Source organism: Penaeus japonicus, unplaced genomic scaffold (genome assembly GCF_977035675.1).
Source record: "Penaeus japonicus unplaced genomic scaffold, GWHDUDI00000001_assembly GWHDUDI00000039, whole genome shotgun sequence".
Lineage (NCBI taxonomy): Eukaryota > Metazoa > Arthropoda > Malacostraca > Decapoda > Penaeidae > Penaeus > Penaeus japonicus.
The window spans coordinates 25,328,847-25,341,346 of NW_028234441.1; the positions used below are offsets into that span (position 1 = coordinate 25,328,847).

Genomic DNA, 12,500 nt, shown 5'->3' on the forward strand with positions numbered 1-12,500 from the left:
ATTGTATGTATAATCATCACCATTATTATTCGTGTTATTCGCATTATCTGTTGCGAGTTCGGTATAATCATCAGATAAATCGTCATCATTATCATGAATATGATTGCAATTCTACTTATCATAAAACACACACACACACACACACACACACACACACACACACACACACACACACACACACACACACACACACACACACACACACACCCCCCCCCACACACACCCCCCCCCCCACCCCCCCCCCCACCCCCACACCCCCCCACACCCCCCCCCCCCCCCCCCCCCCCCCACCCCCCCCCCCCCCCCCCCCCCACCCCCACCCCCAACACACGGATTCCAAACAAACGATCCCGACTCGATTCTCCGCACATCCAATCGAAACCGGAATGCGACAGACTGACACAATTGCGCCAACGGGCTCCCTTTTCCCTCATTCTTATCTCCCTTTTTCCTTCTCCCTCATTCTTAGCTCATTTCTCTCTTTTCCCTCATTCTTATCTCCCTTCTCTCTTTTCCCTCATTGTTATCGCCCTTTTCCCTTATTCTTATCTCCCTTCTCCCTTTTCCCTCATTCTTATCTCCCTTCATCCTTCTCCCTCATTCCTAATTTCTCCGTTCTCCCTCATCCCTAAATCTTACTCCCTTCTCCTTATCCTTCTTTTCTCCCTCCCTTCTTCTACTCCACTTCCCTCCCTCTCTCTACCTTCACCTTCCACCCCCTCCCTCCTCTCCTAACTCCTGGAGCGCCATGCAACCGTGCAATTGAGACCGTGACTGCGTTCAAAACGAGAAAGGAAAAAGAAGAAACGGTGCACGACCAACCCCTTGCAGTCTTCCACAAAAGCAAAAATATATATAAACAAAAAACTAATAAACAATGAAATTACAAAAAAAAAAATATATATATATAAACTATCAGGGTAAAAATAAACATCCCCAAATAACGAAACAAAAACACTCGAGACTAAAGGAAACAACCTCAACAAAGAAAGCAAGAAAAACACTCCAGAATGAATGAAAATGAAAACACTCGAGACAAAAAAAAATGAAAACAGAATGAAAACACTCGAGACAAAAAAAATCAAAACAAACGGAATAAACAGAAAGTCACAAACCTCCATCCCTACCCACCCCCCTCTCCTCCCCAATCTGCCAACCAATCTCTCCTTTACGTCACACCAATCCAATCAACACCAATCGCCTCTCTCATCACGACACTCTGCTCCACCCCCCCCCTCCCACACCACCCCTCTAATCCCTCACTTGATACGCCGAAACTAATCAATCAGGAGATATATCTGATGGTAGTAGGAGTAGTAGTGGTGGTGGTGGTAGTGGTAATAGTGGTGGTGGTGGTAGTAGTAGTAGTAGTAGTAGTAGTAATAGCAGTAGTAGTAGTATTAGTAGTAGCAATAGTTGTAGTTGTAGTAGTAGTAGTAGTAATTGATGATGATGATGATGATAATGATGTCGATTCCTATCAATATAATAAATATCATCATCCTTACAGCAACAACAAAAACAACAGTAATGATTATAAATCATAATAATAAAATCAACAGCATTGACAATAATAATGACAACACAGACAAAAACAATAATCTAATAACAATGACAACACCAACAAAGGGTCTGCGAACACCACTACCAAAAAAAACAAAAACTCTTAACATCTCTACAACTCTTCCTCTCCCCTTCTTTACCCCTTCATCACCTCCCCTCCTCTCCCTTCCCCTCCCGTACCCCCTTTCCCTATCCATTTCACTCCATACCCCTTCCCCTCCTCTCTTCCCCACTCCCCCCTTCCATTCCCGTGCCCCCCCCCCTCCCTTCTTCCCCACATCAGAGGTGCCGCGCGTCTGCCCGGCCAATCAGATAATAACAAAAACACGAGCCTAAGGTCACCGTCGATACGGATTGGGTTTCGAAGCGACAGCGGCAGCGGCGGCCACGGCGGAGGCTGGATGGCCCTCTTCCTCTCTCTCTCTCCTCTCCCTCTCTCTCTCTCTCTCTCTCTCTCTCTCTCTCTCTCTCTCTCTCTCTCTCTCTCTCTCTCTCTCTCTCTCTCTCTCTCTCTTTCACTCTTTCTCCCTCCCTCTACCACTCTCTCTCTGCCACTCTCCCTCTGTCTCTGTCTCCCTCCCTCTGCCACTCTCCCTCTGTCTCTGTCTCCCTCTTATTTTCTTTCTTTCTTTCTTTCTTCCGTCCTTTCCTTTCTTTCTTTCTTTTTTTCTTTCTTTCTTTCCTTCCTCCCTCTCCTTATACACGCCATCTCAGCCCCTTTTTCCATTCTAGTCTCTCCTGAACCAATCGTGCCATGTGTCATATCATTTGTCATACTGACAAATAACAAATGACACAGTTTTTCATCAACCATTCCGGTATTCTCCATGACACACCCTTTTCCTCTACACACACAGAAAAAAATACTCCTGGTTGGCAAATTCATACCACCCTGCATGACACTCATTCAAGCATGAAATTCTCCTGGTGCATGACACAAATTGTCTTCCTTGCGTAAAGCACATGCGCTCCTACATGACACACGCCCTCTTTCCTAAACGACATTCTCGCTCCTGTATAATAAACCTTTCCGTTCCTGCATGACAGCATTTTGCAAGAAAACACAACTGTACGTGCAACGGCAAACACACTCCCTTCCCGACATTCTCTCGCATCCTCATGACACAAACCCTCGCCCATGTATCTCTCATTTACTCATTTACTCATTGACTCACCTACCCAAGCTCCCTCCCTCTCCCTCCCTCCCTCCCTCTCTCTCTCTCTCTCTCTCTCTCTCTCTCTCTCTCTCTCTCTCTCTCTCTCTCTCTCTCTCTCTCTCTCTCTCTCTCTCTCTCTCTCTCTCTTTCTTTCTCTACCTCCATTCCAACACGACACGATCTCACCCCCTGCATGACACACAGACACATACACATACACACACACACACACACACACACACACACAAGTTCTTATCCTGAAACGAACCGTGAGAGTGGAGAGTGCCACGCTGGGGTCATGCACATTCAACCCCCTGATGCACAGGCACTCTGCAAGATGAACACGCGTACACACCTGGAAAGAAGAGAAACAGATTGTAAGTAAATCAATGCACGTAAAGAAATGAGACCTTTGACTTTGACTTTGAATGGGTATTGCATGATTTTAGAGGCTTTTCATCTATTTCCAGAAGGCATCAACAATTATGCTATTAGTAATGCAAGTAGTAATAACAACAACAATGATGATGACGACAATAATAATAATAGTAATGATTATAATAGTAGTAGCAATGTAACAGTAACAGTGACACTGATAGTAGTAATGATTATAAGAAATATAATAATAACAATATCAATCAAAATGAAGATGACAAAATGATGATAATATATCGCCCCTACCCCTGCCGCCTACCCTATACCCCTAACCCCCCTTTCCCTACCCCATAATCCCCATTCCTCTTACTCTTACCCTTATCCTTACCCCTACCCCTACCCTTACCCCATCCCCAACACCTTTAACTTATATCCCCTTTCCCTTCCCCTACCTTAACCTCAACCTCCTTCCCTTTCTCCCCCTTCCCCAACCCAAACCCCCTCACCCCTTTCCCCTCATTCCCCACATTCCCTGCCCACGCCCCCCTACCCCTTCTCCCTCACCCCCCTCCCCCCGACCCACGTCCACCAATTAGCCCCGTTACACCGTGTTAATCAGCCGCCGCTAGCGTCCCTATGACCTTCACTCGAGCCCTTCATCCTGCCCCTGATTTGGGGAGAGGGAGGGGGAGGGGGGGAGGGAGTGGGGGAAGAGTGATGAGGGAAATAGGGGGTGAGGGAGGGGAGTGGTGGGAAGGGAGGGGGTGAGGGAGTGTTTGGAAGGGAGGGGGTGAGGGGAGTGGTGGGAAGGGAGGGGTTGAGGGGAGTGGTGGGAAGAGGTGGGTTGGGAGGGGAAGAGGGAGAGATGGGAAGGGGGAGGAGAGGTGGCAGGGGGGAAGTAAAGGAGGAGGGAGGTGGGGAAGGGTAGAATGAGGAGAGGGGAGAGGGGGGAGAGGTGAGAAAAAAAAGTGAAGAGAGAAGGGGGAGAAGTGTATACGCTAAAACAATGTTAAAAAAAGAAAAAAAAACAATAAGCAAACAGCAGATCATATCACAGCGCGAAACACAAGGGCCCATTCCTTGAGCCGTGGGCGTGGGAACGCGTAGGGGGCGTGTGGGCAGCGGATTGGATACTATGCCTTCATTAACACTCGTTTATCGCTCGCTCTTATCACTCTCCGTTCGCCTCGAGGCCAGCCACGGCGTCTCTCTTTCTCTCTTTCTTTCTTTCTTTCCTTCTTTCACTTTCTTTCTCTTTCTCCGTGTCTGTCTGTCTGTCTAACTGTCTGAACATAGACAGAGAGACAGGGAGTGAGACAGACAGACACACAAACAAATTACAGATAAACAGATTGAAAGAAAATCGGCAAAAAGAAAGAGATAAAAAAAACGAACATAGTTACATGACAATCCCAACCAAGCCTGAAGTAACCGTACAAAAGTGACTCATCCCCCAACCACCCCTCTTTCCCCCTCTCTTTCCCATCCCCTTCCCCTATCCTTCCACTTCCCCTATCCTTCCACTTCCCCCTTCCTCTTCCCCTTCCCCCTTCCCTTATCATCTCTCCATCCCCTCACCCATCCCCGTTTCTCATCGTCCTTCTTCGTGGTCTTACCTTTCCTATCATCCTATTATCCCTTCCGCATCGTCTTTCCCCCTTTGCCTCCCCCCTCAACTCCCCCTCCCTTCATCCCCCCCTACACCCACTCCCTATCCCTCTACAGTCTACACTCTTTCCTTACCCTTCCCCCCCCCTCCCTCCTCACTCCCACGTGACGAACCGCAAGAGCAAGCGTACTATAACCCCGGCAACCCCACCCGCCCGTCACGCGTCACACTCTGTCGTAACGCCGGCCGTCACGCGTTAACTGGGTCGCGTGGTGTTACGACGCTGCACGCGAAATACACCGCTGAAGCTGTCGACCCGTGTATCGAAAAAAAAAAAAAAAATACAGCACTGTCGCATGTGTTCTCGAGTATTGCGAGATGGGTTGAGATTTTTGTTTTGCTGTCTCTGTCTCTGTCTCTGTCTCTGTCTCTGTCTCCGTCTCTGTCTCTCTCTCTCTCTCTCTGTGTCTCTCTCTCTCTCTGTCTGTCTCTCACTCACTCACTCACTCACTCACTCACTCACTCGCTCACTCACCAAAATCCTTACATAGATACAGTTACGGGAAAAAGAGCAAAATACATGAACACAAATACATAAACCACGCACACACATTCTGTACGTGTGTAGCAGGGTCGGTGGATGGGTAGGGGTTTCATGGGTAGGTGTGTGGGGGGGTGCGTGCGTGCGTGCGTGCGTATATAACCAAAAGTAAATAAAACGAATGAAAGGAAGAAAGAGGAGAAAGAAGAAGACTAACCTCTCCTACATTCAAAGAGCTCACAGGGCGTTAAAAAATACTCCCTTCCCCTCCCCTTCCCCCTTCCCCCTTCCCCCTCTCCAACCCTATACCCCTTCAATATCTGCGTCATGCATCATGCAAATCCTACCAGAACATGACATGCCATGACACGACATTCATGAGTAACCTGGATTCATTCCCGGACTAACCTACGGTACCGGAGTTCCCTCGAGCGTAGCCACGAAGAGTGCATGAAACTCATCAATAATAGGAGGAGGAGGAGGAGATGGAGGACGAGGAGGAAGGGGAGATGGAGGGGGAGAAGGAGGAAATAAAAGGGAAGAAAGAGAAGAGAAGAAACAGAGAAAATGAAAAGAGAGGAAGAGGGAAACGGAAGACGTGGTGGGAAAAAAGTAAAAAGAAGATATGGGGTATCAAGGGCAGGAAGATAAGGATGGGAACGAGCAGGGAAGAGGAAATAAACAGTGAAGAGGTGGAGGGGGGTGGGGGAGGGAGCAGATGGAATACGATAGTGAAAAGGGGAGTTAAGAGAAGGAAACGGAAGATGAAGGGAAGAAGAAGGAGAATGACGCAGGAAACGAAGAGGAAATGAAGGAAATTGAACCGGATGATGAAGAGAAGAAGAAAAAAGGAGAGCGACGCAGAAGACGAAGAAAAGAGGAAGGAAATTGAAATTGGAGGGTGAAGATAAGAGAAAGGAAGAAGAAGAGGCAGAAGATGAAGAAAAGAGGAAAACACGATATGGAGATGGAGGCGGAAGGTGAAATGATTTCCAGAGATACCTCTTGCAACCAACCTCAACTGATTCATGCAACAAGCCCGAGTAGCATAATCGGCCATAACAAATCGCTCCCAAAAGGCACTGCCCCGGCGAAGGTGCCACAAGCCTACCTCGATGCCATGTGTTAGAATCCGGGTTCCAATACCTCCTTAAGATGCCCACGATTGAAACCTCGCTACCAATGCCCAGTTCAAAGTGCCACTAAAAACGAATCTGATGGCACGCATGAGGTTCAGGCACCGAGAGACCCCCGCCATTTCAAGGTCTTCGAGGACTGACCTAGAATGCTACGGGATTAGACTACCAGGCTATAGGACGTGCCAATACCCTGTGACTAAGTAAGTGCCATCGAGTCGAACTAGCTGACACACATACCAGGTGCCAGATGCCACTAACCCCGTCTTAGCTGCTGACACTAGTCGAGCGGAGTGGGAAGTGTCAGCCGGCAAGACCTGACGAGAGCGATGCCCTCCCGTCAGCTGGGGTGTGGGTGTGGGTGTGGGTGTAGGGGGGTGGGCGTGTGGGTGTGGGGTAGGAAGAGGGGGCGAGCGAGGGGGGCGTAACTCCACCTCGCCTCCAGCCGGGAAAGTCGCTTGCTTACACGATCACCCCTGTCAACCCAGTCATCCACCCACCCACTCACCCACCTGCAGCCCCCATCCCCAACCCATCTAACTATCCACCGCCATCCGTATCTAACACCAACACACCTTTTTACCTTTTTACCTTCCTTCCTTCCTTCCTTCCTTCCTTCCTTCCTTAATTCCTTCCTTCCTTCCTTCCTTCAATCAATCAATCAATCAATCATTCATTCATTCCTCCCTCCCTCCCTCTCCTTCCCTCCCTCTCCCCCCCTCTCCCTCCCTCCCTCTCCCCCCTCTCCCTCTCCCTCCCTCCTTCTCCCTCCCTCCCTCCCTCCCTCACCCCCCCCCTCTCTTCTTCCCCCCCCAAGCTTTCACAAACACTCGCGCTCTCCAACAATACAGTATTTGCCAATCTCCGGCGTGCACTGCGGTGGCGACACATCAAAGGCGATGTGATGTCCCTCTTTATTTTTCTCTTTCTTTCTTTCGATATAGATATATATATATATATATATATATATATATATATATATATATAGAGAGAGAGAGAGAGAGAGAGAGAGAGAGGAGAGAGAGAAGAGAGGAGAGAGAGAAGAGAGAGGGGAGGTAGAGAAAGAGAACGAGAGAGAAAGTGAGAGACAGAGAGAGAGAGAGAGAGAGAGAGAGAGAGAGAGAGAGAGAGAGAGAGAGAGAGAGAGAGAGAGAGAGAGAGAGAGAGAGAGAGAGAGAGAGAGAGAGAGAGAGAGAGAGAGAGAGAGAGAGAGAGGGGGGGGGGGGAGAGAAAGTGACAGAAAGAGAAAATGAGAGAAAGAGAACGAGAGAGAAAGAGAAAGAGAGAGAAAGAGAGAGAGAAAGAGAAAGACAGAGAAAGAAAAAAGAAAGAGAGAGAAAGAGAGAAGTATGCTGATGGTTGCTGGGCGTGGGTGCGGGCTTAAGCATCTATATAGTCATTAGTATATTTAATATATGTTGGCCATGTAAGCAAGCAATAGTGTTCGCGCAATACTCCACACGCTAACCACACCCCCACATGCTAAATGTACAAAATACTACACATGGCGAGCGTACACACATCGTGCGAGTGTTTGCAACAGAGAGACAACAACGGCAACAACGACCAATGCAATCAGTCCTGCTGGCTGGCTGGCGACCTGAGACAATGCATGAATTAACATCAACAGACTGTTGCAATGCCATGCAACGCGAAGGCGAAGAAAACAAGAAGGTAAAACAATGATAATGATGATGATGATGATGATGATAACAGCAATAATGGAAATAACGCTGACGATAATTTATGCAACAAGATGTGACGTCAATCAATGGGATTGCGACGCAGGGATGGGAAAGTGGTGTTGATGTTGATGATGATGATGATGATGATGATGATGGTGATGGTGAAAATGTTGTTATTGTTGATGGTGATAATGAAAATTATGATGATGGTGATGATGATGATGATGATAATGATAATGATAATGAAAATGATAATGATGGTGATGATGATGGTAATGGTGATGAAGATGAAGATGAAGATAACGCTAAACCCAACATAGCTGATCGCCACGTCTACCCTAGCAACAAAAACGAAATAGATATGCGGGTGGCAAGGTGACTAAGAGGCTGAGGTGGAGCGATGTGAATCATGAGGTTAGCCTATGAGGTGGAGCCGAGTGGATTATGAGTTCGGTGAGGTTGAGAGTGGTGGATTAAGGGGGTAGCCTATGAGGTGGAGCCGAGTGGATTATGAGTTCGGTGAGGTTGAGAGTGGTGGATTAAGGGGGTAGCCTATGAGGTGGAGCCGAGTGGATTATGAGTTCGGTGAGGTTGAGAGTGGTGGATTAAGGGGGTAGCCAATGAGGTGGAGCCGAGTGGATTATGAGTTTGGTGAGGTTGAGAGTGGTGGATTAAGGGGTAGCCAATGAGGTGGAGCCGAGTGGATTATGAGTTTGGTGAGGTTGAGAGTGGTGGATTAAGGGGTAGCAAATGAGGTGGAGCCGAGTGGATTATGAGTTTGGTGAGGTTGAGAGTGGTGGATTGAGAGGTAGCCTATGAAGTGGAGCCGAGTGGATTATGAGGTTCGAGAGGTCAAGCGCGATGGGTCATGAGAGGTAGCCAATGAGGTGAAACCGCGTGGATGATGAGGTTCGAGAGGTAAAGGTCAAGCGCGATGGGTTATGAGAGGTAGCCAATGAGGTGAAACCGAGCGGATTATGAGCTTATAGAGGTAAATGAGGTTATGAGGGGTAGCCTATGAGGTGGAACCACATCGCGAGGCAAAGTCCCATAGGATGCACGTGAATTACGAGGATAAAGCAAGGTAAAGCAAGGATGATCACGAAGCCGATTATGAGCTGGAACCGCGTGGATTATGAGGTAAGTAAGTGCAGTGACGCGCATTATGAGGTGACGGCGGCCGCGGCGGGGGCATGGGGGGGAGGGGGGGATGTAACTGATCACTGCAACAGCTGCAGTATCAAGCCAGTGCCCGGTCGCGAGTCCCTGTTGCTGCGGCCGGAGGAGGAGGAGGAGGAGGAGGAGGAGGAGGAGGAGGAGGAGGAGGAGGAGGAGGAGGAGGAGGAGGAGGAGGAGGAGGAGGAGGAGGAGAAGGAGGAGGGGAAGGGGAGGAGGAGGGGGAGGGGCAGGAGGAGGAGGAGGAGGAGGAGGAGGAGGAGGAGGAAGAGGAGGAGGAGGAGGAGGAGGAGGAAGAGGAGGAGGAGGAGGAGGAGGAGGAGGAATAGGAGGAATAGGAGGAGGAGGAGGAGGAGGAGGAGGAGGAGGAGGAGGAGGAGGAGGAGGAGGACGAGCAGGAGCAGGAGCAGGAGCAGGAGCAGGAGCAGGAGCAGGAGGAGAAGAAGGAGAAAAAGAAGGATAAGAAGGATAAGAAGACGAAGAAGGAGAAGAAGGAGGAGAAGGGGAAGGGGAAGGGGAAGGGGAAGGGGAAGGGGAAGGGGAAGGGGAAGGGGAAGGGGAAGGGGAAGGGGAAGGGGAAGGAGAAGAAGATAGATAAGGGTGAAGGAAGAGGAAAGAGGAAGGGAGACACAGGATATAATAAGGCAAAGGAAAAGGAAAGGAGAGAAAAGAAGAAAAAATAAAAATCCAGAAGAAAAAGGCGAAATAAGAAAAAAAAGGGGGGGAGGGACTGGAAGAAGGAATGAATCAAAAGAGAAACTGAACGAATAATAAAAAAAAATAATGGAGAGCGAGGGGGGGGGGGAATGCGAGAGAGAGAGAGAGAGAGAGAGAGAGAGAGAGAGAGAGAGAGAGAGAGAGAGAGAGAGAGAGAGAGAGAGAGAGAGAGAGAGAGAGAGGAGAGAGAGAGAGGGAGGAGAGAGAGAGAGAGAGAGAAAGAGAAAGAGTGAGAGAGGAGAGAGAGAAAAAGAGAGAGAGAGAGTGAGAGAGAGAGAGAGAGAAAGAAAGAGAGAGAGAGAGAGAGAGAAGAGAGAGAGAGGGAGGAGAGAGAGAGAGAGAGAGAGAGAGAGAGAGAGAGAGAGAGAGAGAGAGAGAGAGAGAGAGAGAGAGAGAGAGAGAGAGAGAGAGAGAGAGAGAGAGAGAGAGAGAGAGCGATTTTGAGCGAAACGGCAAAGAGGAAGAGAAGCAAAAGAAGTTATCAAGAAGCGACAAATAACAAGAAAAAAAAAGAAAAAAAAGTAAAAGAAAAAAAAAGTCACATAACGAAAACAAGATGCCACTGACGGCGCTGATGATGGCGAACAGATGGACGACCGACCGAGCAACCGAGCGACCGAGCGACCGACCGCGCTAGCAGCACCATATCCCACGGTGTGAGCGTGGGAGAAGCGTTTCGTACACATACATACATACATGCATACACGCATATACATACATACACAAACACGCACATACATACATACAAATACATATACATACATAAAAAAGCACGCACGCACACGCACACGTACATAAATGCATTCATTCATATGTACGCAAATGAATGCATGCATACATACATACATACATACATACAAACACACACAAACCTCCGCACGCAAAAATCGCTTTTAAACCACGCCAAGAAACACCGTTTGACAAAAAAAAAAATCAAAATACCCAGCCATTCAAAATAACAACAACACAGACTTCACACCGTCACCATCACCACCACCACCACCATCGTAACCGCCCTCGCCCATCACCATACCTGCCACCACCGTCACCACCGCATCCTATTCTGTCCTTATCAACATCACCATATCTCCGCTTGCCACTTTTCATCCTGCATAATGCAAGAGCAACGTCAACACACACACACTCACATCTCTCCTCCTACCCTACCCGTAGTGCAAAAGGAGCAACAAGAAATATTAAAGAAAAAAATCCCATCCATGAAGTTAATCAGAGTAATAGTAGTAGTTAGAATGGTGGTGGTGATACAGCAACAGTAATAGCAATGATAATAATAATAACAACGATAAAAAAAACAGCAATATTTTATTAAAAGATGGGATATGAAAGAAAAGAAGTGTGTACATGTATATACATACATACATACATATATATATATATATATATATATATATATATATATATATATATATATATATAAATATATTTATATATATATACAGTGTATATATGTATATATATATGTATATATATATATATATATATATATATATATATATATATATATATATAACAATAATAATGATAATATCAACAAGAATAACAATAAAAACATTAGCAGCAACATTAATAGCAATAATGATAATAATAATAATAGTAAAAATAATAATAATAATAATAATAACAATAACAACAATAATAACAATAATCATCATCATCATCATCATCATCATCATCATCATCATAATAATAAAAATAACAACAAAACAACAATAATAATAAACATAATAAACATAAACATAATAATAATAACAATAATAATAATAATAATAATAATAATAAACATAATAATAATAACAACAACACTACCAATACTAACCATGCCGACCATAACAGCAGCACAACAGCAACCGTGGCAGCGGCCTGAGCGGCGAGCCCCGCGAAACCAAAGGCCGGCGAAGGCCAGCGCCGCGCCGCCGAACGCAGCCGAGGCCGCCACCACCGCCGGCGCCGCAAGAGAACCGAACAAGATAACATCTCAAGAATGCGGTCCCGCGCGCAGAACCGCAACCACCTGCGGACGCCCAGCCCTGCCACCAGCTAACCAGCCAGATCATTAAGTAGCCTGCCAGAAGTGCGTACGTACGCTCGCTCGCTCGTTCGCTCTCCCGCTCGCGCATCCCCCCCCCTCCCCCCTTCCCCCTTAGGTCCCTCTCTCCTTCTCTCCCTCTCTCCTTCTCTCCCTCCTTCCTTCCTTCCCTTCCTCACTTCCTCACTTCCTCCTTCTCCCTGCAGACAACACCAACAATAATAATAATAATAACAACGAAAGCATTTGTAACAATAATAATAACAATGACAGTAACGACAACAACTACAACTACAACTACAATTACAACAACAACAACTACTACAACACGCTCGTCTGCACGGATTACTCGTGTTGCGTGTGTGCGGCTGGCCACGTGTCTGTCGCATAATACGTGTCAAGATAACACTTTGCGTCCTGTCGTCTCCCTCTTCATACGAGATGAGTAGATGGGGAGGGGGAAGGAAAGGGAGGGAGGGAGGGAGGGAGGGGGA

At 47.3% G+C, this 12,500-nt stretch overlaps 1 protein-coding gene across 2 annotated transcripts in view; it reads right to left on the minus strand.

The window, feature by feature from the left end:
* The window catches only part of Usp15-31 (Ubiquitin specific protease 15/31), a 129,233-nt gene that overhangs the window by 34,679 nt on the left and 82,054 nt on the right, over positions 1 to 12,500 (minus strand). The window contains exon 3 of one of the 2 annotated variants that reach the window (XM_086533655.1): positions 2,989 to 3,075. The exons of the other annotated variant lie outside the window; for it this stretch is intronic. Coding sequence (XP_086389781.1) covers positions 2,989 to 3,075 — 87 coding nt within the window. The remainder of the gene's footprint in view (positions 1 to 2,988; positions 3,076 to 12,500) is intronic. 2 annotated transcript variants of the gene reach the window in all.